At 49.9% G+C, this 24,194-nt stretch overlaps 9 protein-coding genes across 9 annotated transcripts; 5 read left to right on the top strand and 4 right to left on the bottom strand.

Moving 5' to 3' along the window:
• Positions 1 to 129: 129 nt before the first annotated feature.
• TGAM01_v209305 (hypothetical protein) lies at positions 130 to 1,929 on the top strand (the record flags this gene model as incomplete). The annotated part of the gene is made up of 2 exons (XM_018801889.2): positions 130 to 362; positions 438 to 1,929. 2 exons carry the CDS (start codon positions 130 to 132, stop codon positions 1,927 to 1,929), a joined length of 1,725 nt encoding a protein of 574 aa, XP_018664714.2.
• A 351-nt stretch (positions 1,930 to 2,280) lies between these two features.
• Positions 2,281 to 3,789, top strand: TGAM01_v209304 (hypothetical protein; the record flags this gene model as incomplete). Its single annotated transcript, XM_024550529.1, has 6 exons — positions 2,281 to 2,501; positions 2,583 to 2,739; positions 2,974 to 3,090; positions 3,225 to 3,339; positions 3,439 to 3,510; positions 3,572 to 3,789. The coding sequence occupies 6 exons, from the start codon at positions 2,281 to 2,283 to the stop codon at positions 3,787 to 3,789; spliced, it is 900 nt and encodes a 299-aa protein (XP_024404736.1).
• Positions 3,790 to 4,035: 246 nt separating this feature from the next.
• TGAM01_v209303 (ubiquitin carboxyl-terminal hydrolase 22/27/51) lies at positions 4,036 to 5,917 on the bottom strand (the record flags this gene model as incomplete). The annotated part of the gene is made up of 6 exons (XM_018801891.1): positions 4,036 to 4,137; positions 4,188 to 4,421; positions 4,476 to 5,257; positions 5,352 to 5,462; positions 5,523 to 5,759; positions 5,833 to 5,917. The coding sequence occupies 6 exons, from the start codon at positions 5,915 to 5,917 to the stop codon at positions 4,036 to 4,038; spliced, it is 1,551 nt and encodes a 516-aa protein (XP_018664716.1).
• Positions 5,918 to 6,680: 763 nt separating this feature from the next.
• On the top strand, positions 6,681 to 6,905 carry TGAM01_v209302 (hypothetical protein; the record flags this gene model as incomplete). The annotated part of the gene is made up of 1 exon (XM_018801892.1): positions 6,681 to 6,905. The coding sequence occupies one exon, from the start codon at positions 6,681 to 6,683 to the stop codon at positions 6,903 to 6,905; it is 225 nt and encodes a 74-aa protein (XP_018664717.1).
• Positions 6,906 to 7,727: 822 nt separating this feature from the next.
• On the bottom strand, positions 7,728 to 9,727 carry TGAM01_v209301 (hypothetical protein; the record flags this gene model as incomplete). Its single annotated transcript, XM_018801893.1, has 5 exons — positions 7,728 to 7,898; positions 7,956 to 8,336; positions 8,410 to 8,718; positions 8,779 to 9,410; positions 9,490 to 9,727. 5 exons carry the CDS (start codon positions 9,725 to 9,727, stop codon positions 7,728 to 7,730), a joined length of 1,731 nt encoding a protein of 576 aa, XP_018664718.1.
• Positions 9,728 to 13,352: 3,625 nt separating this feature from the next.
• On the bottom strand, positions 13,353 to 14,820 carry TGAM01_v209300 (dihydrolipoyllysine-residue succinyltransferase, E2 component; the record flags this gene model as incomplete). The annotated part of the gene is made up of 4 exons (XM_018801894.1): positions 13,353 to 13,649; positions 13,705 to 14,097; positions 14,157 to 14,525; positions 14,587 to 14,820. 4 exons carry the CDS (start codon positions 14,818 to 14,820, stop codon positions 13,353 to 13,355), a joined length of 1,293 nt encoding a protein of 430 aa, XP_018664719.1.
• A 687-nt stretch (positions 14,821 to 15,507) lies between these two features.
• On the top strand, positions 15,508 to 18,114 carry TGAM01_v209299 (hypothetical protein; the record flags this gene model as incomplete). The annotated part of the gene is made up of 1 exon (XM_018801895.1): positions 15,508 to 18,114. The coding sequence occupies one exon, from the start codon at positions 15,508 to 15,510 to the stop codon at positions 18,112 to 18,114; it is 2,607 nt and encodes an 868-aa protein (XP_018664720.1).
• Positions 18,115 to 18,936: 822 nt separating this feature from the next.
• Positions 18,937 to 20,770, top strand: TGAM01_v209298 (dihydrolipoyl dehydrogenase; the record flags this gene model as incomplete). Its single annotated transcript, XM_018801896.1, has 5 exons — positions 18,937 to 18,998; positions 19,089 to 19,147; positions 19,219 to 19,298; positions 19,382 to 20,086; positions 20,153 to 20,770. 5 exons carry the CDS (start codon positions 18,937 to 18,939, stop codon positions 20,768 to 20,770), a joined length of 1,524 nt encoding a protein of 507 aa, XP_018664721.1.
• Positions 20,771 to 21,381: 611 nt separating this feature from the next.
• On the bottom strand, positions 21,382 to 24,187 carry TGAM01_v209297 (hypothetical protein; the record flags this gene model as incomplete). Its single annotated transcript, XM_018801897.1, has 3 exons — positions 21,382 to 22,701; positions 22,762 to 23,482; positions 23,550 to 24,187. 3 exons carry the CDS (start codon positions 24,185 to 24,187, stop codon positions 21,382 to 21,384), a joined length of 2,679 nt encoding a protein of 892 aa, XP_018664722.1.
• Between the last annotated feature and the right edge of the window lie 7 nt (positions 24,188 to 24,194).

Raw genomic sequence — 24,194 nt, 5'->3', positions numbered from 1 at the left:
TGGATTTCACACTTCTCACTTTTCTTGACAACCGACCTTCGCTCTAATTGGTTCTATTTTTGTATTTTAAACCAGGTTGCGAAACTTGGTGTCTTTTCTTTGTGCACGGCTTGGCATGCGTTAAGCAGCATGATGGCCACCGGCGATGTTTCCTCCCGCCTACAAGCGCAGGCTGTGGGCGGAAGCAAATCCCTACCTCTGATGTCCCGCGATGAAATTGAGGACTTGATTGCCAACGGACGACACATCATCATTCACCGCGGATATGTCTTGAAGCTCGATTCATGGCTCAAATACCACCCGGGAGGTGCCAAGTCCATCATGCACCTGGTTGGCCGAGATGGAACTGACTGGGTGGATGTGTATGTGAACCACGCCTCAAGCAGGCACGCACTACCTTGAATACACTGCTAATGCTTCATTGTTACATGTTACAGTCTACACTCCGAAGAAGCAAAACAGAAAATGCCGCGGTACCGCATCGGACGAATCGAGGGCTCCTGGCTGAACTTCAGACCACCTATCCAGGGCGGCGTCTTCCGGACCATGGCGGGGATCGAAGCAGATCGTAACAAAGGCAATGACAACGTCGCAACTGGAGACGATGCTAGCTCGTCTAGCTCTCGAGCCCCTTCACCGGTATTTGACATTGATGCGGGAGTGCTGCGGGGTCGAAAGACTGCTGCTGGAAGTGGATCGGCAAGATCAGGGTCAATGTCATCGAACTCAACCACAGACAAGACGCCGCTTGACGGCATGTCTTATCTGGACACTGTCACTCGCGAGCACATTCGCCTCGACCTGGAGGCTTACCCTGCTGTCGACGAAGCGACACAAGCTAACATCGTCGCCAAATACCGGGAGCTGCATCAAAGGATCATCGATGCTGGCCTCTACAAGACCAACTATTCCGCGTACGGCTGGGAATGCCTGCGATACTTTTCTCTCTTCTTTACGATGCTAATCACCCTTCACTATGGCTACTATTTTTTCAGCGCCTTGTCTCTTGGCTTCATGTGGCACCAGCTAGTTTTCACGGCTCACGATGCTGCCCACATGGGTATTACACACAATTACTATGTCGACACGTTTATTGGAATATTTATTGCCGATTTTGTCGGTGGCCTCTCCCTGGGCTGGTGGAAGCACAACCACAACGTTCACCACATTGTGACGAATGCTCCTGAACACGACCCTGATATTGAGCACATGCCTCTTTTTGCGGTTTCTCACCGGCTCTTGGGTGATCTACGTTCTACTTTCTACGAACGGGTCATGAAATTCGATGCTGCTGCGAAAATTCTCTTGCGTATCCAACCCTGGACCTATTACCCGTTCTTGGCGTTTGGCCGTTTCAACCTCTACGTCCTATCATGGGACTTTATCCTCAATGGAAAGGGACCTCGGAAGGGCCAGGCTGCAAATCATCGGTGGATCGAGCTGATCGGTCAGCTGTTTTTCTGGACCTGGTTTGGCTATGGCATTGTGTACAAATCGATTCCTGATGGCTGGTCGCGATTTACTTTCGTCATGGTGAGCCATATTGCGTCGTCTCCCCTGCATGTGCAGATTGTGCTCTCACATTTTGCCATGAGCACTGCCGACCTGGGGCCGCAAGAGTCGTTCCCGCAGATGATGCTTCGGACAACTATGGACGTTGACTGCCCTCCGTGGCTGGACTTTCTTCACGGAGGCCTGCAGTTCCAAGCCATCCATCACATGTTCCCTCGCCTGCCACGCCACAACTTGCGTGAGGCCCAGAAAATGATTATCGAGTTTTGCAAAGACGTGGGCATTCCCTACGCATATTATGGATTTTCAAGAGCCAATGGCCAAGTCATTGGCAGGCTTGCAGAGGTCGCTCAACAAGCCGCCATCTTTTCAAAGTGTCAAGAAACGATCACCAAGACGAAGAATTTTGATATTTAAATTTTAAGACGCCCATAGATGTATAGAGCTGGTATGTACCTATTGTGGATAAAATACAGAGAGATGCATAGAAATGAACGCCGGAGAAAATAATCTGGGATATTTTTTGGCTCGCTTGAGCTGTCATGCTATTTGGTAGAATGAAATTTGATTTATTGTCTTTTATTCAAACAAACAGAAACGTTTGGCCACCTTCTTAACCATAGCTGCTATCAAGTCGGAGAATGTGGTTCGACGGCAAACTAAGCGGCCAATTCACTATACCAGCGAATGTACTTACAACGCACCTTAAAATGAGGTACTTCTGCTAGCTTTTCCGCGTACTAAGTACGTACTAAGCCACCCACTATCATGTACTCTTTTGAAAAACTGACAGGCGCGGTGCTATATTCATCACAGCATCACGGGAGTGAGTGCATAATTTTTTTCCTCTTTGCCGGCTTCTTAACGTGCACCTGCTCTCGCCCCAATCTTGACAGAATAAACAATTTGCAGAAAGGGAAAAAAAAGAAGAAAAGCAAGAAAAAACGGATTAAAAAGATAAAGATGTCTGACAGCGATGACGAACCTATGTAAATATACATCTCAGTCTTTTCCTCTTCCTCCACAGAGTTTCGTTTCAAAGCTGACTAGGAAAAATCCCACCACACCAGCACCCTTTCAGCGCACGCCTTGGCTGCATTGAAGTCTTTCGAAGCTGAAAAGGATGAGCATCAGGCCAAGTTCCAGAGACTAAAGGACGAGGCGGAGAGCAATGCGCTTTTGTCCATTGATGCCTTTTCAGAAGATTGGAATGAATCTCAGTTTTGGGTACGTTGAACTCCCCCTCTCCCTCTCTATTTCTTTTCTCTTCTCTACATGTATCTTGTTACCGGTACATGGTGCATTTTACGCCTCATTCCAAGACAAGGCATTCTTTTTGCCGCTATATTCTTCATGTGGAAACATGATTTGCGTATCGCCTTGATTGTTCTGAATAGATGCATTTGATCTTGGTTTTCGAGTCCCTAGCTAATACTAAAGGAACACCCTCCCCACATATAGTATTCAGAAGATACTGCCAATAAGTTGGCAACAGAGCTTCTTAGAGATGCCACAAAAGACATGACAATCGGCGTCGTCTCAGCCCCGAGTGTTTTCGTCGCACTCAAGAACATCCTGGTAAGCAAAATCGCAACATATCACACCAAACATATCAGAGTTTGGAAAGCTGCGGAGGCACAAAATTCTCTTGACAGCTTTTGGGAAAGAAAGAGAGATTGGGTTGATGCTAACCATTCCCTATAACCTTTCAGCGAAATCGAAGTGATGATGAAAAGCCAAAATTGATCCTCCTGGAACACGACAACCGGTTTGGTGTCTTTTCAGAATTTTACTTCTATGACTTCGCGCAGCCAGTCAAATTGCCAGGTATGATGCTGGCACTTCCCATAACAAGATGCTACAACATGAATTATATATATACTTCATCCTTTAAGAGCATAGAGTAACCAAACTTGTGACGCGTAGGTCATCTAAAAGGATCCGTTGACAGAATCATATGTGATCCACCCTTCCTAAGCGAAGATTGCCAGACCAAAGGTATGCCATTATCAGCGCGTCTCATAGAGATTCTGTAAACTAACAATGTCCATCTCCATAGCCGCCTTGACTGTACGCTGGCTACTCAAGCCAAACACCGCCGGGACGCTGCCTCGGCTCCTCGTCTGTACCGGAGAGCGAATGGAGGACCTGATTCTCAAGCTCTACAAGGCACTGGGCATAAAGACGACTGCTTTTGAACCCATGCATACAAGGGGTCTCAGCAACGAATTCTACTGCTACGCCAATTTTGAGTGCCCAAGCTGGAACTGGCGATAAGACGGAGATGGGGTAAAAAACGTTAAAAGAATATACTTGTCTTGACAAAACCAGGTGCACGCATATTTGAGATGTGATTTTGTGCAGTCCGGATAGGACGAATGCCGTATTGACTTTGAATCTCGATTGATGGATGTATTGCCATATACTAGCTTCTTTATGTCCAAATTCATTATTCATCTCGTACCCAAAAGTGGTAAGTATCGTGCAATGCATCGTTAACTGTAGTATACAACAATGCTCAGCTCAAGCCAGTGATCGAATTATGTAGAACAGCAAATATGCTTGAGCCCCAAGCACATCTGATACCTTGGCTACCTCCACCTTGTGATCGTTGAATTTGAACCACTGATATAACGTTAGCTGACAGAGAATACAACAAGGGGTGCAAGCCGTACCTGATCTCCAACCCGGCAATATGACACATAGTGCCCTGTCTCAATCTCGCCAACATGAACAACGACGCTTAAAAGATCATATGTGCATGATCTCTCCAGTTCCATATTCTCACGACTATCACGACTACGAGCACGATTGGTGTAGGGAAGCATATTTAGCTGTAGTGGGAAACGGACAGCGTTGTCAATCTTGGAAGCAGATCGGTCGTGTTTCCCCTGTTTCATCTCGAATCTCTGTCATGTTGGAATTAATACCTGTATCCATCCACCAAGTGATAAGCAACTTACCTTGAGTTGGATAGACAGCACGTTTGGTAGGCGTTTAATGTTGGTATATCTTCGTGCCTGCTGTATTGATGCGCAGCTGTGGCACCTGTACTCGCACTTGTCCGACTTGACATACTCCTCGTCCAAGCAATCGTTCAGTGTCAGCGCAGGCAGCTTCTGTCCCGTCTTCTTGGCTCGTCTCTGTGCCAAAGTATCGACACCTAGGCTGAGATCTAGGAATGACTGGACAGCATGTGTCTGGCCGCCGCAATTCTGGCATGCTGTGGTGGTTTGCATTTTGCCGTAGAATGTTTGATGGATAATACAGCTACATGTATGCTCACTTCCACTCTGTGGCCTTTTGCCGTCGCCGTTTCGCTCATGCAGTTCTTCCGCCAGAAATTGGAAGAATTCATGGGCATCCTGCTCCTTAGTCGTTACAAGATTCTCAAAAGCTTTCTTCTCCGAAATCCAAAATCCAGAGAGGATACTAGCCGCTGTATAACCGTTAGTACTCTCCAGAGCATAGAAATCCTGGAACATGTCATCCATAGCGCAGCTTAGGCAGTATGGGATGCTACAGTCGCTGCTCTGATGTCCGTCGCTAAGATAAAAGTTGCGCAGGAGAGGGTTGTGAAGGAAGCTCTGAAGCACGACGTTCTGGTAGCAGGTCGCCCCGGCGTTGTAGATGCCACGAAGTCCACTTGCGCGGCATGATGCAGCGACTGTGTTGGCCGAGATGAGGCGAGGATCTTCTTTTCCTGAGTCTGCAAATAGTTCGTCGTGCTTTCGTTTTCGGTTCACTGAGATGAGGTGTTAGGTTTAGGGGGTATTGTCAATTGGTGGTTATGTGGAGGAAGGGCTTTGTTAAACGATATCGGCTCATCATGGACGTACTTGAAAATGTCCCAGTCCCTATCTTTCGCACTCTGAGTTCCTCAAACGTAGGGTCCCAAACAAAGTCATCACATATCTGACAATAGAGTGAGCCGTTGCGAGAGTCAACGTCTGTAGTTGTAAGTAAGTATGGCAGTATCCATGCGGCCACAGCAAAAAGCCGTCACATACAGAATCGATGTAGTTTTTCGGTCCCATGGTCCAGTCGATCGGCTTCCTCCACCGTCACGGGACATTGTAGACATAGATAATTCGAGGTGAGCGAAGTAACGGGTCGGCCTTCTGGGTTCGTTGACGTCTGGGGAATAATGCGGCTTGTGTCGAAGATTCCTCGAAGTATCATCTTATAATGAGCTATGGAGCTGTTCATAACTTCTTGGCTCTGCGAAAGAAGGAGCTGGACATGCTCTAGAAGTAAGGTCAGCAAAGGTAGTTCAGCACAGGTAGCCTTTTGTTGGTTTATTTGACGCATTCCACGCACCGCAGCCGAACACTGGATTGCCCGGGGAGGGAGATTTAATCTTGGCATTTTTGGGCGATGCGGGAGTCGCTGGTCGAGCGGACATGGCGAGTCTGGGGGAATGGATATGATGGGATCTCTGCTCTCTCTCTCTCTGTCGGTTCGACGCGCCACTCGACGTAGGCCGAGATATCGTCTGCAAAGAGGCTGAACAGTCGAGAACCTCTGCGTCCTATGTGGATGATGGTGGAGTGTAATCGTAAACAATCCGTATGAATTGCTGGAATAAGGTGGCCGAGAAGCCTTGTTGATAAGGAAAAGGGTCTGGTATTAATCAGTGCAGGTAAGACGTAATAATCCAAGGCTGGATCCGGGGTCGCACGCGCTGTGCCTTGGGAAGAGCCGCTGTAGCGTATCCGCAGATCGCATAGCGTGCGCTATAATAGAGTGCGTGCCTTGCCTTAGTAGCCTCAATGCCTTATACTTTGCTAGCGGCCAATAACACGGTGTGTATTGGCACTTTTCGGAGTGAGTCCAAAGTGGCGTGTTTGATGTGCTAAAACGTGTACTTGGATGAATAGTTTGAATAGATGAGCGTATATGAATAGATCTTGTCTGATTGTACAGATACTCTGTAGCAGCGGTAGTAGTGATGCTACGGGCTATCTAGAATTTACGCCATCATGTGGTTCTTTGTCCCCAGAGCGCTACCCCGGCCTAGTAAATCCGCCTTTGTCATCAGGCTTAGGTGCTAATGCTAGCGGTAGATAGACCGCCGCGCAGCCTTATCTCGTAAATTCTCCCCAAGCCCATAATTTTTTATAAGTCAATTACCTATTATTCATTCTCATTCTGAGTTGAAGAAAACAATGCCTCAAGTCTCTAACCAAAGCCAACAGGCCTCTTTCTCGGCCCTCTACCTCCAGAGAGTCACGCAGGAGCTCTCGGAGGACCTGGACAAAGTTCGCAACGCCGACGACTTCAAGGTCGAGTCCGTGCCGTTTCTTGTCCACGCGCTGCAGCAGGGCGCCCAGCAATTCTCAGCCTCGCAGCAGGGCGCGGTTCTCAAGACCTCTGAGAGCCGCCAAGGCTGAGCTTTTCCGGTGCAGGAATGACATTTTGTTATCACTCTTATACACACTCTCTCTCTCGTCATGGTAAATTTCTCCCGCGAGGTGGTATCTTATCAGCGATAAGTCTTGATTCGCTACTAACGCTTCTGATACAAGATACCCTATAGAGCCGGAAAAAGCTCACCCGTTATTTCATCGCATAGTGTGTCTTGCGTGCTTGAACAGCATGGAATAATACTAGGACAATCGGTTATTTGGCTAATGGATTTTGCTCTATTGGATTTCGTATCGAAAACATAAAGTATAAATATTCCTCACCTGTGCTACGCATCAATTTTCAAACCAACTAGACTGCTCAGTGAAAGAAGGGATAATTCTGTTATGGAAAGCGAAGGGAAAAATAAATTTGCCACAAACTCGTATCTTCTCAGCCAAAGATCAAATTAAAATGTCATAATTGTGATTGCATGTCTAGGTCATTATTAAATGTATTACATCCCTCTGTCTCCTGTCGTAAAACTATCTACTAGATCTATAAACGAACGTGTGGTATCATCAAAGCTAAAAGTAACCGATTCGCCTCCAAGTATATGTATGAAAGGGTATCTATAATATTAAAAAAAAAAAAAAGAGCCGTCGCATCAATGTCGTATAGAAAGAGAAAAAAAAATGCTTTTCCAAGCACTGCGAATTTAGGGTCTGATTGATCAACCAAAAATAGGCTTCCTTTCAGCACCAAAAAACGGGCATTGCGTTCGGTACCAGATGTTTGTTGTGTTGAACGTCAACACTATGATTGGCGAGTAGGGTCAGGATCTCTTCTGAAGAAGAGAAACAGTGAAATTAGGCATAGGCCGGCGTCCGAGATTTGCGCTCCTTGCGAACGGCCCATCCCTTGAGAGCTAGAACAAGGAGCTCCCAAGCCATAAACATGCCCGTCGCGCCCAGCACCATCGTGTAGAGGGGCATAGCATCGATCTTGTAATGGAGCATGCCCTTGACGGTATCGGCACTCTGCTACAGTCAGCTTCCGCTCATAAAAGAAGTGGAAAAATCAAATCAAACACTTACACTATACATGAAAATGATACCACCGGCAATGAGGCCGAACGATGCCAGAAGCTCAGTTGGCGGTCGCGATGGGTGAACTGACTTTGGCGGCTTCAACCACATAATGACATATGTGAGCATTCGCGCACACGCAGCGCCAAACAGCAAATCGCCCCACTGCTTGTGAACCATGGTGCCAGTGCCTGAAGTCTGAGTGTGTCCGCCCATCATGATGCCGAGGAAGAGGATGATGAGAGCTGGGATGGGATTGCTGGAGAACTCGTAAGTCGCAGGAGGCTCAAGGGCTGCGCGCTCTTCATCGGACGGCTCGACTTGGTTGTCGATTGTGACCATTGTGTTTAGCAAGTTCCTCATTCGCGTGGATTCAACAAGTAAGCCAGCCTATCGCAAAGTCAGTAAGCCAGGGCTGTCCAAGAGAAGGAGGCGTAATTAGTCGCTTTCGAGTGAGACTTACCGAGCCACCTCCAAGGAAAAGGACTGTGATGGAGATGTGCTCCAGATCGCTGGGCTTCCAGACGCCATCTCGGCTGCCCAAGTGCTCCAAGAAGATGTTTGTGGCGCCGTAAAACGTAATCAGGCCGCTCTCAACGAATTCTGCAGATGGAGCCCAGCGCTGGCCAGCTCTCCTCTGACGACGCAGATTCCATGACCAGCCCGACTCGTAGAAGCTTCCCGCCCAGCGACCTAGAGTCAGGAGACCCATCCAGAAGAAGATTCCTCCCTTGATCCAGTGCGCAAGTCCACTGAAAATCGCAGTGCCCTCCTAGGATGAAAATGTCAGTATTTTTATTCTTAGTGAAGAGAACAAAAGGGCAAAACGTACAAAAAGTCGTCCATAGGTGGCAATTCCAGAAGTATACGCAATGAAGCCAAAGGGCAGAATGATGCGATCCACGATCTTATATCCAAAATCGATATACTTCCAGACCTTGGAAGACAAGACTTTAATCGCCATCAACGTTGTCTTGCTCTGCTGCCTCGCCTCGGGCATGGGCATGATCGGGCCATCGAAATCATCCTCCTCGTCCAGCTCCTTGTTGAAGGTGGACATGGGCTGGTGCTCATGGTCGCCGAGCGTTGAGATAGAGTTGCTGCGCAGCGACTCGGTGGTCGGCTCAGAGCCCTGGCCGCTGTCGTTGGACAGGCGATCGCCGTAGCAGCCCCTAGCCTCCGGGGCGTCGGTGGGCAGCGGGATGAAGGAGCGGCGCTCCTCGGCTAGCTCGCTGTCGGCGCCCTTGAAGGCCCCGCCAACGCGCCGGAGCAGGCTGACCACGACCTGCGCCGAGACGACCCAGGTGATGATCCAGCCAATGCGGTGGTGGGCGTTGTTTGGGAACAGATCCGGCGTCGAGGCGTTGTAGATGGTGCCCAGGATCAGGCCCAGCGCATTGCTGCCCAGGAAGACAAACTGCGAGAGCAGCACGTAGCGGGACTTGGCCAGCGACAAGAAGACGGCTTAAACAGGGTCGTGTTAGCACACACTCTGGCTTTGTGACAGCTCCATCAGCGGGGCCAGGCGCAGGATATAACATACCAACGGGCAGGAAAATCACCCAAGCCAGTGTCATGAGTGCAATGTGGGCAAGCATGAGCTGGCGGTGCTCCGGATGCGCAAAGTAGGTGGGAGGATATTCGGTGTCGTCTGGCGGAGCATCGTCCATCTCCATCTCGCCTCCATGGCGGCGGCCATTGGCAGCTATCACGGGAAGCGCAAAGCTCAAGCCAAGCACCGCAATGCCGGCGAGTCTACTGCCGAACGCAGCTGATTTCATGGGTGTAGCTGGCTGTAATAGCTCGTTTCTCCAACGGATATTAAAGGGTATAGGACCTAGGAACGAGAGACGGAGAGTCGTTTCGTTTAAACGGCAGCGCCGTATGATGAGAAAGCTCTACAATCAGCTGGAAGCAACAAGCTCTGCGCGCGCAGAGACCTCAGGGTGACAATCAAGGCGTATAGACAGGATGCATATATGTACCACCTCACTCAGCGACCAGAGCGAGATATGGCTTTCGACAGTGAAGGGGTACACAAACTACTGCGACCAGAAGGAAACGGTATACAAGAAAAAATTCAGCTTCATCTACACATGTCATAGGCGGGTGGGTGGCTGGCTTTTAACAAGACGACGACGGCAGCTTATACAAAGCCGCCCCATCCCGCCGCCAGCGGGACCTGAGCGGCATTGATCTCGGGCTGTGATTGACAATCGTCATGGCGGCTGTCAAAGGTCGAGTTACCTTGGTTGTGGGCTGTTGCTGTCGCTGGAAGATGAGGTCGAGCTCCGACGCTTCCGACGCTCGCGCCTTGCGTGTACTGCTACTTGGGTGTAGATGCGGTCAGGAAGCGTTCCCAGCCTGGGCCTTGCCAAAGCTACCAGGCTACTAAAATGGCAGCAGAAGCTCAAGTGGACAAGACAAGAAAAAAAAAGACATCTCCACTAATGGATGCGCCGGGTGGGGTTTTTGTTTCCTCTTCGAGCGAACATCGGGACGGCTGATGGATGATGTACTGCCGGGTCGCGCCTAAAGAAACTGCCCTCCAGATATGTGTGCAAGCCCGAGGGTGTAAGTGGTCGGCATTGACTTCTTGCCTTGCCCTAGCTGCTACGGTATCTACGAGATATCAGCTGTGAGTCAGTCTGGCTAAGCTTGCCTGGACTTGGCCATCGCCTGGGACTGATCTACTGCCTACCTTTAGTAGGGATCTCTAGTCCATCACATGTCTCCCCGGTGCAGCGACTGGCTGCTGGCCATTGGGCGCTGGAAGCTGAATGTGCCAAACGCAGCTTGTGAGCTGCGGAAATAGGCAATGGTGGCGGCACCAGCTCTGCGATGACGCACTGTTCGTGATTCCTGGAGAACCCTGGCGCGGCTCGGCTGTCTGCACGACTACAAGCGACTGCTACCATGATATGGACATCTTGGGTATCGACCCAGCGGTAGCTGTACCCAGTCGCAGCCTTGCTAGCGATGATACGAAGACCCAGGCCGATTCCTGCTGGCTTTTCACGCAGCTAGCACCGGTCGTTATTACGGAGCCGACCCGCCTTGAGTAGCAATGCAGAATCATGCAGCATCGCGATGCGCTTCATCGACATGTACCAGTACTGACAACTAAGGCCATATCCAGATGAGCTGGCCTTTCTGTCCCACGATTTACGCCTCAGTTCTCGCATAGTATTACCGACTCCTAGTACGAAATGCCATAACATTGGCTGGGTATGGTAGCCGAGATAGCGGCGGACGGAGTTGTCGCAACTGAACGCGTGTAAGTGAGCTTCATGCTCCAACTAATACGCAAAGCGCAACACGCAATACGCAACACGCATGCCTCCTGTGGCGAGCAGCTTGATACTTCTCCTAGCTAATTGAGAAAAATCTCATCTCCACAGCTATAGTCACTTTTCCCTTTCATTTCTGCTTCTTTCTTTCTCTTCACATTTTTTTCTCTCAACGCAGCTTTTATTCGCCGGTGATTCCGGAGCAGAAATCGGACAACGAAGCGCGACCGTCGGCTGAGTCCCCACCAACCGCTGTGACGAAATGGCTGGATAGCTGCGAGCTCCCCACTTCAGGCATCTTGGCGCGCTGGGATTCCGGGATTGATGTGCTGCATGTGGGTTTGGTTTAAAAGAGAGGAACAAAGAAAAAAGAAGAATCTGCGACCCTTGCTGCCCACATCGGGTCATATGACGGCACTACCCAGGTAGGTAGTCAATATAGTGTATTATTTTGTAATCTGTAAGTTGCTTTTGTAGGATGCGAAAGGAGCAACTCCTCTTCTGACAGCTGCTGTTGCAACTGTTGATCTCCTATCCTTTCCTGTTTACTCTAGGTGTCTTATCACTCGTTGGCCGATCATCGGAAGCAAAAGGTATATCTGTGTGATAGTCTTCTAGTGCCCTTGGCAGTATCTCAGCCACGCCAGATGTTCTATGACTTATTCGGCCTACTACGCAGCGGGTGAGAAAAACGGTTTGCGCCCAGATGCTAGCTGGCGACGGCTGATTACTCGATCTCACAGCTACGCCGCCACCTTCATTTTTCTTCTTAACTACCCCTCCAACCCACATGTGTTCTTCTCCTCTCGTTCGTTCTCGACTACCTATTCCGTACCTTGCTTGTCTCATCCTGTCCTGTCTGCTTATTCCTCCGCACCTCTCTTCTCCGCTCTTGCAGCCCGAAAATCCTTCTTCAACCCACTGCCGGGATGGTGGCGTGACCTACCAACCAACGTGGAAAGCCGTGCCGACATCGATTGGTGCGATGCGATGGACAAGGTCCCTCCCCACCCGTCTGCAGACGATTGGCATGGCTAGCCACAGCATCTGCTAGAAATTCCCAAGGACTAGCCATATCCTGTAAGCTTCTCGTCGGGCCCACGAGCAAAATTTCCATCTCGCGCCCGGCATCCCGAGCTCCGCGTGTAAGAACGACTCTCGATTTTAAGTAATACCCGCGGACATTGTCTTGTTTCGCCCGACAATCTCCATGTTCTTCTCCGTGGCTTGGATTACTAGGACTAGATCATGGGTATTGCGGCTCTGAGAGCAATTTCGTCATCAATTAAGAAGGTGCAGGTGCATGGGTTTCCAACAGTTTGATCTTATTTGTACATTGTGCGAGAAGTACATAGAACCCTCGAGCAAACAAAAGAGCAAATAAGCCTAACTGCTTTGGGGAGACTGAACAGGCACTTGTAGATGTTTGGCCATAACTTCTGTAGAAACAAGGTGGCTTTCTTCACTCTTTTTCACGCTTCACGCTTCTCTCTTCTGTCTCTAGTGCCTGGATACAAACACCACGCTGTCTAGTTATAATTAGTAGATACAACTTTGATATCCATGCATAAGGCCTGCCTACATAGGTATGTACATACATACAAACAATACGCGGGTGAGACGCCGAGAGAGGAAAAAGAACGACAATGTGCGCTCCAATCACATTAAAACTATTATTGGGCCATATCGTGCTAATATTCCGTTATTCCGTTGCTGAAGTTTTACAACATACGACTTTGGACGACGCTTATCATGCTACCTTGGCAACACACCCTTGTCTAACCAGTAGCTACCCCGGTTGATTATCGACAGAGAGCTTCTAAAACGTTAAAAGAAAGGATTGTTCTCTGTAGAAGAAGACTTCGCTATTCTCAGATGTACAAGTAGGTATCTAGTAGTAGCTACTGGGCACTTGCCTAAATGAAGGTAAGGTACCTAGCTTTTGGGTACATCTCTACGCAAACGTGGATTATGAATGTTACTGGGTCATGGTGCCTCGGTATACAGCCTATATTCACATGTCTTGTATGCTTGTATTAACTACAACGTTTTCTAATTAAAGAGTTTACCGCCATCGTTAGGTAGGGTGTGTAATGTTTGGGAGGAAGAAGAGCTTCTACAAGAGCATTCTCCTGGGGTCTTCAATGTACTCCTTGATCTTGACAAGGAACTGCACGGCTTCCCTTCCATCGAGCAGACGGTGGTCATATGTAAGCGCCAGATACATCATCGGGCGAACCTCCACTTTTCCGTTGACAACCACGGCGCGATCCTTGACGGCGTGGAGACCCAGGACGGCACTCTGGGGCAGGTTGATGATGGGGGTTCCCATCAGCGAGCCAAAGACACCGCCGTTGCTGATAGTAAATGTGCCGCCAGCCATATCCTCAATAGTGAGCTTGTTGTCGCGAGCCTAGTTTTCAGTTAGTAAAACCGCCAGTTTGACGTGTGGTGCGGCGAGTACCAACCTTCTTGCCCATGTCGGCAATAGACTTCTCGATGCTAATCATGTCCATAGACTCGACGTTTCGCACCACGGGGGTAACCAGACCCTTCTCAGTGGCAACAGCGACGCTGATATCGACATAATCGCGGTAGACGATGGTGTCGCCTCCGTTAGGACCCTCGATGGAAGCGTTGACGGCGGGGATATCTCGCATGGCCAAAACTGCGGCACGAGAAAAGGCGCTCATGAAGCCCAGCTTCACGCCAGTCTTCTTCAGAGTCTCCTCCTTGTAAAGTTTTCGGAACTCCATGATGTTGGACATGTCGACCTCGTTGAAGGTCGTCAAGGAGGCAGCAGTGTTCTGAGACTGCTTGAGGCGCTCGGCAATACGTAGTCGCATACGGTTCATCTTGACCTAAATTGCATCTTGAATTAGATGAGCTCGAGTAAGTATAGGTATTATCAAAAACTTACACGGCGTTCCTCGCGGTTTCCAGGGGTTGGCTGAGAGCTTGACGATGCGGTAGATTCGGGCTGGCTCTTCTTCTGAGGCTGTTCCTCAGGCTTCTTGGGAGACGGCGCAGGCTTCTCGCTCTTGCTTTCGCTCTTGCTTTCGCTGGGCGCAGGTTGTGACTTTGGCTCTTCCGGCTCGGCGGCAGGTTTTGACTCGGAAGCTTGGGGCTTAGACTCCTCCTTGGGCTTCTCTGCCTCTCCTGAAGACTCGGGCTTCTCGCCACCAAGCTCAACACGAACCAAATCCTGGCCCACTGTAACGGTGTCTTCCTCGCTGACGAAAAACTCCTTGATGATACCGGATTCTGTTGCGTTGACGGCCACATCGATCTGTAGGCGCAAAGGGTGAGAAAACTGGCAGGCTAGGCGTGCAGAGTCAATGGCAGCATACCTTGTCCGTCTCGATGGTGGCAATCTCCTCGTCCACCTCAACGTAGTCGCCAATCGATTTTGAGAACTGCTTGAGAGTGCCCTCAGATATGGACTCGGCCATGACCGGGACTTGGATGATCTTGTCGGCATAGAAGCGCATCAAGCTTGGGAGTCCCTGACGGAACACAGGAGAAGGGCGCAAGGCGCGCATGGGCGCAATGCGGGAGACGGAGGCTATGCTTCGAGACAGCATGATGGGCGAGCGTGGTCGAGCGCAGGATGAGTGAGGTTGTTCACGGGAGACTAGGAGAACGAGAGGTGTTGTTCTGCGTAATTAAAAAATAGTACGTAAATGTACGTATCCTCGGCAGATGCATATCGGGAAAAGAAGGGCCCTACGCTGCAAATGACATAGTGTACGTAGCAAAACAGCAATAGCCAGCTAAGAGGGGTTATAATGCTACTAAAAAGACTATAGAGATGGTATTTATACAGTTTTTTCATGGCTTGTATGTATGCAAATGTATAGTAAATTGTAATTTAAATTTAATTCCGTGTCTATTTGCGTGGCTTACTTGTGTTAATGTTTTCTATGAGACTGGCATTATTTCGCTTTGCTCTTTTTAACTTCGGCAACTGGACGTCTTTTCCTTCACTTCAGAAAATTCTCTAGTCCTGCTAAACCCAGTAGGAGTCTATTGCTCCCTCTGGCCGTAGGCTGTTTGTTAGTGGCTGAATCTTCCGTTGCAGCGGCCGAGACCCCTGGGCTTTTGCTAGTACGTCATTGCAATTTTTTTTTTGGGACTACCGCCATGTTCTTGCCGCGACACTGGCCTAACAATTTTGCAGCCTTTGTAGCTGAATCTAGCCTCACGTTCATAATGTCTGTATAAGACACTCGCCTTATAATTCTATTGTTTTGCGCTCTCCTCTCGCTGCCATGCCGTCCGCAGACGTTGCAGAGCTTCAAAAGAAGCTTTTCAAGCGCATGGGCTTGGATGTGCCAGAAGACAAACAAAAGACACCAAGGCGCCCGTTCAAACCAACCAAGGGCAATTTCAGTCAGGTATCGCGGAGGAAAGCCGAAAGAGCGCAGAAAAGGACACAGCATCACCCGAGGCAGGCTATACCTGCTAAAATCCAAGCCAATCGGATCAATTCTACTCGCCCAAATAGAAACTCACAACGCCCCAAAGCTCCTCCAGCAAAATCTTTACCTATTGACGACACCCAGAGTGACAGCGATGGCTTTGAAGTTCCGACTGACGAAGAAGAAGATGGCTTGTCACGAGAATTCGACGACGGCGAAAGCGAGGGCTCTGAAGAAGACGGAGACGACTTTGGCTTAGAAGACGAGAGCGAGGGTGAGAGTGATGCTGAGAGCGATGCGGATAGCGGTGCCGAGAGCGATGAGGTAGAGGCATCATCGAAGTACGACGGAGTCTCTTCAAGGGTTCGCGAACAATTGGCCCAAGATGATAAGGAAATTGAGGCACTCGAAAAGAAACTACGCATCAAGAAAGGATCGTCATCGCTGCCGAAATCTTTTAAAGATGATGGACTCGATGAAATCTTAGGCGACGTTGGGGGGCAGCCTGAGACGATAGAAGCCGATGACAGTCTCAAAAGAAAGAGGCAGTATGACGACTGGTTGGCTTCAAAGAGGAGGAAAGCAGAGGGTGGTTCAGCTGCCCAGGGTGATTCTGATGTGTCAGATGGCTCAGAAGACGAAGACCGGTTCGATTTTTCAGACGATGGAGGCGACGACCATAGCCAAGAAGAAGGATCATCGAATCGTACACAGACCAAAGTGAAGGAGAATCCATATGTGGCTCCGACCACGGGGGCAGTAGTCGCCAAATATGTGCCTCCGTCTTTGCGAAAAGCTGCCAACTCAGATTCAGAAGTTAAGATGCGGGTGCAGAAGCAGATCCAGGGTTTGGTGAACCGTCTGACGGAAGCAAATATCTTGCAAATTGTCAAATCTGTCGAGGAACTTTACCAGAACAACGCTCGTGGCGACATAACTGAGATTCTTACAGATACGCTTTTGGCGCAAATGTACAAGTCTTCAAGTGTCCCCGACCAGTTCCTGGTTCTCACAGGTGGCTTTTCCGCCGCAGTTTACAAAGTGATTGGATCTAGCTTTGGATCCCATCTTATACAACAAGTGGTAGTAAGCTTCCAAGGCTCATACAAGAGCGTCATGCAAGGAGGAATTGATTTAGCAGAAATTCCCAAAGAATCGTCAAACATTCTGGGATATCTCACACAGTTATACTTGTTCGAAGTTGTGAGCTGCAAGATCATCTTTGATTATATGGAGAGGCTTCTCTCAGAGTTGAACGAGCTAAACGTTGAGCTCCTTTTACGTATCTGCCGCATGGCGGGCCGCCTCCTTCGACGTGATGATCCAAATGCGCTCAAGCACGTTACATCCATTTTGAACAAGGCGGTTGGCGACATCGGGCCCGCCAACCTGTCTGTACGCACAAAGTTTATGGTTGAGACGATTAACGATCTTGGCAAGAGCAAGCCAAAGGCTCGAGGATTGGATTCTGGCATTGTATCAGATCACGTCCTCCGCATTCGAAAGAAGCTTGGTGAGCTCAAGTCGCAGTCTCGGAGACTCGATGGTCTCGCGCCCATGGGCTTGAGTCTGCAAGACATAGAAAAGGCAGACACACGAGGCAAATGGTGGCTGGTGGGAGCCAGTGTGCCAGCAAAAGAAACATATCAGGACTTGGAAGAACAGTCAAAGTCTGCAACACAAAAGAATGATAGAGATCTGACAGATGACGAGGATATGGACATTGTGCTGCCCGATTACTCGAAGAAAGCTCGCGGCCAAGGCTTCCACACCTCGGCACAGATAGCCATATTCACTGCCCTCATGTCCGCGACAGACTATGAGCATGGATATCGGCAATATGCCAACCTCAAGCTGAGAAAAGACGATCAGAATGAAATTGCACGCGTTCTTGTACAGTGCGTCGGAAGTGAAGCAAACTACAACGAATACTACGCGCTCGTGGGCAAGCAGGCCTGCATCAACAACAAGATTAGGTTTGCTTTTCAAGACAGACTTTGGAGGATATTCCGCAGCCTTGGCGAACTCATGTTTGGTGAAGAAGCAGAAGAAGAAGAGGAGACTGCCGACAGTGAAAAGATGAAGGACGAGCGTCGCCTTGGCCATGTGGCTCGCTTCTACGCAACTCTGATTTCTAACGGAGCCCTGAACATCAATATATTGAAGCCTCTACACCTTTCTAGGCTGAACTCTTGGACACAAGTGTTTGTTGAGCAGCTCATAGTCAGCCTCCTGCAGGCCTGTCGAGGTAGCAATGACGACAAAGAGAGCACCAGGGTGGCCAAGATATTTGGTGCGGTGGCAGATATGCCATCACTTGCGGCCGGCCTGGAGTGGTTTCTCCGAAAGAAGCTGCGGAAAAGCAACTTGATAACGCCACGGGAGGCGAAGAGGCTGGAAAGAGTCAGGGGCAAGGCTGAGGCTACAGTGCAGGCTCAAGCAGCCCGAGAAGTCTAGGGAAACCCAGAGAAACTGGTCTCGCCAGGATATTTACTAAGGGTCATACAAATCATATAAACAATATGAATCACGGCTATACCTATATATAGAGTACGTATATAAATTGATCGCCTCTTGGACGTGCAGGCGGAGTATAATGCCCCTTTTGAAACGAGGTTGCCGAGGATAAGGAGGCTCGACGAAAACTGCCAGGAACTAGCGTGACAATTAAAAAGGGACACTGATTTTGTCATCATAATGCCCGGTCTACCCGGCGAATCCTCGTCCTGCAGTGGCAATTTGCCGAAGCGCAAAGATCTGTTAGGCTGGGCTCCCCCTTCACGGGCGGCCACGGACCTGTTGATATCTTCTCGCTCGGGATAACTGTACTGAGACAGCTAGGTGCTCCTTTGTGCCTCTGTTAGGCAACTTCAGCTCTCCGGGGGGGGGGGGCGTCCCGCCTCTAAGCGAGAGAGGCCGATTTGCGCCGCTGAACAAGAGGGGTACGCAGCGATACCTCGCGACGACATGTCGAGGGGCAAAAAAACGAGAATAAAAAGCTGGAGTCGTGGGGCTGCGCTGCTTGCCCACCAGCAATGGCTTCAGCGAACGGAGTACCCAGCTAGTATCCTGCTAGTACCGCTTGTTTGCCTGACAGCGCGCCCAGTCCCCAGTGTTCAGGTAATCAAGCGTGGAAACCACGCTGGGACGCAGCGGAGCTTCCCTAAAACCGGCTGGCTTTGCTATAGGCCCAGGCCGATGCACTTCTTTTCGATCTCCAAACCGTCGACAATCCTCTCCATCAATTCATCACATCGCTCCCAGTAACGGCTGCCCAGCATGCTCGCGAGCCGCCTGATACCCCGAAGTGCCATCCGCACGCTGCCGAGCAGGCAATTGGCGTGAGTGCCCAGCTCCCCTCCAGCGGTCGCCATCTCTGCGATTGTGGAAAATCTCTCGCGTAGCTAACCCGTATATTTTTCTTCGAGCAGAACTTCCGTCGCCGCGCCAGTTCTGTCACGATGGGGCCGAGGATTCGCCTCTACTTCTGGTTCGTAGCCCGTATCTTGTCTATTGTGGCTTGCGCAAGGTTTATACATGTGCTAACGGGGGGGTTTTTAGAGGAGAAGGATCTGATTATCATCGGTGGTGGTGTTGCCGGATATATTGCAGCTATCAAGGCTGGACAGGAGGGCATGAAGGTGAGGGAAAAATCTGGAGGCTTTTCATTTTTGCTCTACCTTGGGCAGATGATAGCCAGAAACTAACTTGTTGTTGCGAATAGGTTGCATGCATTGAGAAGCGAGGCACCCTTGGTGGCACCTGTCTCAACGTCGGCTGCATTCCCTCAAAATCTCTGCTCAACAACTCACATCTGTACCACCAAATCCTCCACGACACAAAAAACCGAGGTATTGAGGTCGGCGAGGTCAAGCTAAACCTTCAAAACTTCATGAAAGCCAAGGACACCTCCGTCAACAGCCTGACCAAGGGCGTTGAGTTCCTCCTGAAGAAGAACGGCGCCGAGTATATTAAGGGCACTGGTTCTTTCATCAACGAGAACGAAATCAAGGTCGACCTCAACGATGGCGGTGAATCCGTCATCCGCGGCAAGAACATCCTCATCGCCACTGGTTCTGAGGCTACTCCCTTCCCTGGCCTCACCGTCGACGAGAAGCGCGTCGTCACCAGCACTGGCGCTATTGCTCTGGAGAAAGTCCCAGAGACCATGACTGTTATCGGAGGAGGTATCATTGGTCTTGAGATGGCCTCAGTTTGGTCGCGATTGGGAGCCAAGGTTACCGTCGTTGAGTTCCTCGGCCAGATCGGTGGACCCGGCATGGATACCGAGATCTCCAAGGCTTCCCAGAAGATTCTCAAGAAGCAGGGCATTGAGTTCAAGCTCAACACCAAGGTTGTCAGCGGTGATACCTCCGGCGACCTCGTCAAGCTGGAGATTGACGCCGCCAAGGGCGGCAAGCCTGAGAGCGTAAGTAGCCTACCAAATGACATTTGTAGTATTTTCGGACAGCATCGGTGCTAACATGCGTCATAGATTGACTCTGAGGTCGTTTTGGTCGCCATTGGCCGAAGACCCTACACCCAGGGCCTGGGCCTCGAGAACATCGGCCTCGAGCTGGACGAGCGAGGTCGCGTCATCATCGACTCTGAATACCGAACCAAGATCCCCCACATCCGCTGCATCGGCGATGTTACATTTGGACCCATGCTGGCCCACAAGGCCGAGGAGGAGGGCGTTGCCGTTGTCGAGTACATCGCCAAGGGCCACGGCCACGTCAACTACGGATGCATCCCCTCCGTCATGTACACCCACCCCGAAGTCGCCTGGGTTGGCCAGTCAGAGCAGGACCTCAAAAGCCAGAACATCCCCTACAAGATCGGCACTTTCCCCTTCAGCGCCAACTCCCGAGCCAAGACCAACCTCGACTCTGATGGTCTCGTCAAGATTCTTGCCGATCCCGAGACTGACCGTCTGCTCGGCGCTCACATCGTCGGACCTGGCGCCGGTGAGATGATTGCTGAGGCCACCCTGGCTCTCGAGTACGGTGCCTCCAGCGAGGACATTGCCCGAACTTGCCATGCCCACCCCACGCTGGCTGAGGCCTTCAAGGAGGCTGCCATGGCCACTTATGCCAAGGCCCTGCACTTCTAAGCTGCGTCCTTCTGGTCCAAGCCTAGTGTCCTGGAGTTGATGAATGATACGGCGTTGTTGGGGGAAAGCTGTCTTTTCAGCTAATAGGCCACTCGTAGCGACAAAAATGAGAAAATGAAAGAAAATACATAGAAATTGGGATGCAGCAGCAAAGCATGAGCTGCGTATCCCATGGATTGCTAGGGAGGCGAAGCGTCAAACTTAAGCTGGATCTATTTGTAGAGTCACCGAGTTTGTTCATGAGTTGTACAATATCATAAAATAATAAAGCTAAAAAGAGGCAGTATTCACGAGTCAGGTCACTGGAGACTGTTCTTATTCGACGAAGCAAAAGTAGCACCACACTGATATAGCATGCATAGAAATTGTGGTTGATTGGATAATATACTGAGTAAATCCATCGCCTTGTAGCGCTTTGTTATCAATACTATGAAAAAGACAAGGAATTCTAACGCTTTAATACTCACGCCTTCCTAAAGCATATTACCATTGAAAGACGACCAAAGAACGCCCCGGTTTCAAGCCTTCTGTATCCAAATTCTAAGAAAGATTCCAAACTGCCCAAAGAAGAAGAGTGATAAATCCTTCCTTCCTCCCCCTTGTAGTATCTACTAAAAGACCCCTCCTCGGCGGTGATGCTGTGCCTGCCGAAACTGGTTAATCAGTCCAAGCACACCAGCCTCGGGCTCGTTGAAGTTAGCCATGCTATTCTCCTTGCTGAGCTCCCTGCCAGGTGACGTCTGCCACATAGATTCTCCGAGCATGGCTCCGGCTTCGGAGCTGTCACCTCCCAGCCCAGCTGCATCCACATCGGCATCAGCCTCATATGGCTCTTCGGGGATTTGTCCATCAGCACGGTGCGCTCCTCGCGAAGGGCGCGGCTTATGCGGTCCTCTTGCTCCAAAGTTTGTGATGGATGGCTGGTGGCGAGGATCCAACAGCATAGACGCCATGGGGGATGGCTGCGTGATGCTGTGTCCTCCTCTGGGAAACGTGCCCAGTCCAACGGTTCGGCTTCTATTCCTTCCTGTTTCTGTAATTCCTGCTTGAGAAGCTTGCATGTCTGCTGCCAGGGTAGGTGAATTCAGATTCGGGAATGCAGGCGGAGGATGGAATGGTTGCTGTGATCCAGGAGGCATATGTCCAGGGATACCAGTCTTTGGATTGATAACATAGTTGTCGAGGAATCCATAGTAAGATGCAGCCATTTTGCCGTGCTTGGTTGCATAGTAATCATCACGGACATCCTGAGGAATTCTTTGACGATCGGGATGGCCTGGTCCCTTTTTGAAGTCGAAGACAGCGAATGAACAGACGTAGCCCAAGCCGTCTACATGCACCGTAAATTCCCTAAAGAAGTCCACGATCTGATCGCTGCACTTGGGTAGTGACAGAAGCAGCAGCAAGGGAGTTGTTATGATCCCTAGGACTTCTTCCAAGAAGATGACCACCTTCATCTTGTAGAGTTCGGAAAACTCCTGTTTAATGTCGGTACTATGCAGTCTTCCTTGCCAGTGGTCGGGCATATAATGGGTATATTCAATCACATTCCTCAGGGCATACTCGGGATTGAACACCATAGATTCTTCAGACACCATCCCTCGAGTGATTGCCCATATGCCTCCAAATATTCCCAGATAGAACAAAGCAGTTCTATCCTTTGTAATCTCAAATGATAGGAATAGTTCCGAATCTAGCAGCGTGCACACTGCGAGGATTGCAGTGAGAGCTCCACACATGAATGAGATACTCCGTGCAATTTCCTCCGTCATACGTTTCGGAAACTGATCAATGTACCGGGTCGCAAACGGGAATGACATGTGGAGTCTTTCGTAAAATATATGAGGCAGCTCGTTGAATTCGCGGAATTTCCATTCAGCAAGTGAGGTGTATTTACGAGCCGCAGCCAGCTTCGGATCTTTTTGATACTCCTGCACATTGTGAATTAGCGATGATTATACGGTTTTTGTCGTATCAAATGTTGTACTCACATTGTAGTATGTAAAGAAGTAGACGATGATGACATACGCAAGGACAATGGGAGCGAATAGAAGATTTAGAAAACCAGCAAAACAGAACCGCTGCTTTAATTTTTGGCTCAAAATTCCCCTCCGTTCAGCACGCAAAAAGTCCTGCTGGACTTGACCCAGTTCATTAAAGGCCATGTCAAGAATGCAGTAATGTAGATACCATTCCATGGTCTTTGAAAACAACTGACGTCCTCGGAGAAAGGGAAACGGAAGCGATAAGTTGAGTACATCTTTGTTGACCATGGCAATCAGGTAATTCTCCTTGCGCATCAGTCGGTTGGCGATATCGTGGGCGTCTAATCGTTCCTTCGACTGGCTGCCAATAAAGCGTCGTAGGTTTTGCGGTATATCTGAGGCTGTCCGAGGGTTCTGATCCCGCAAAGTCATGATTCGAGCAACGACATCTTGCCAGGAAATGGTCTGCATATCCTGTTCGGGAATCTCGAGAAGGACAATGAAAAACTCGCGAACGAAGAGTAAGCGGCGGATTTCAAAGAAATACTGCACAGACTTCCAGATGAAGAAGAAGGAGTAGAACCATATTCCCAACGCCCACCATCCCGACATTTTCTGGGTGCAGCGAGGTATGACGACTTCACTCAGAGAGTGGCTATGCGGTATGCTACTGTATTCGACGCACTGAGTCAAGAAGGTCAACAAGACGGCCACGAACAAAGTCTCCCTGTCTCTCTGTGTTAGTTCTTGCCGAATTCACAGTAGCTGGTTCAAAGCCCATGGTTGTAACTCACAGTAGCCACAGAGCGTTTGCAACCATAATGCACCACATCCCACCCCCTTCGTAATAGTCATAAACATCTCTCATAAAGCTGTCGAGGTTCGTGATATTCGCCCATTTCCACAGCGCCGTATTCTTTCGGTTGAACGACGCCCCGGTGTTCATTGATGGTATATAAGGCGTGGCGGCTGGTCGTGTGCTTGGCCTCGGAACTTCGTGCCTCCTTTCATCAGCCGACGGCCGCCATGGGGCGTGGCTGTGGCTCGACGAGAGATTCGGGCTCTCATAATGTGGGGATTCATGCGGTGCTTCTGCTCGAGCAAGGCCAGGATTTGCCGTCGCCTTGTTAGGCTCCACGAGGAGGGAAGCAGGCACGTCCTCATCGCCTTCGTCATCGTGCGGCCACCCTAGAGAAGAGCTTCGGCCATCGGCAGCTGATCTCTGGGCACCACCGTGTACGCTGTCCGCTTCTGGTGATAAAACGCTGTCGGTGTTGTTGCGATGCCTGGCCGTAGGCATAAAATTGTGGTCTGCCATTAGGCCTGCCTCCGTGTCCAAGCCTGCCTCATCGTCGTAGCCTCGCAGCTGTTCGTAAAACGATCGACCGCCTTGCGTCGATGCGGTAAGTCGTCCAAAAACCTTGGGTGCCATGTTGGAA

The sequence above is a fragment of the Trichoderma gamsii genome, assembly GCF_001481775.2.
Source record: "Trichoderma gamsii strain T6085 chromosome Unknown Scaffold_44.2, whole genome shotgun sequence".
Lineage (NCBI taxonomy): Eukaryota > Fungi > Ascomycota > Sordariomycetes > Hypocreales > Hypocreaceae > Trichoderma > Trichoderma gamsii.
Note: the sequence above shows the minus strand (reverse complement) of the source record. Positions and strands in the feature narration are given on the sequence as shown.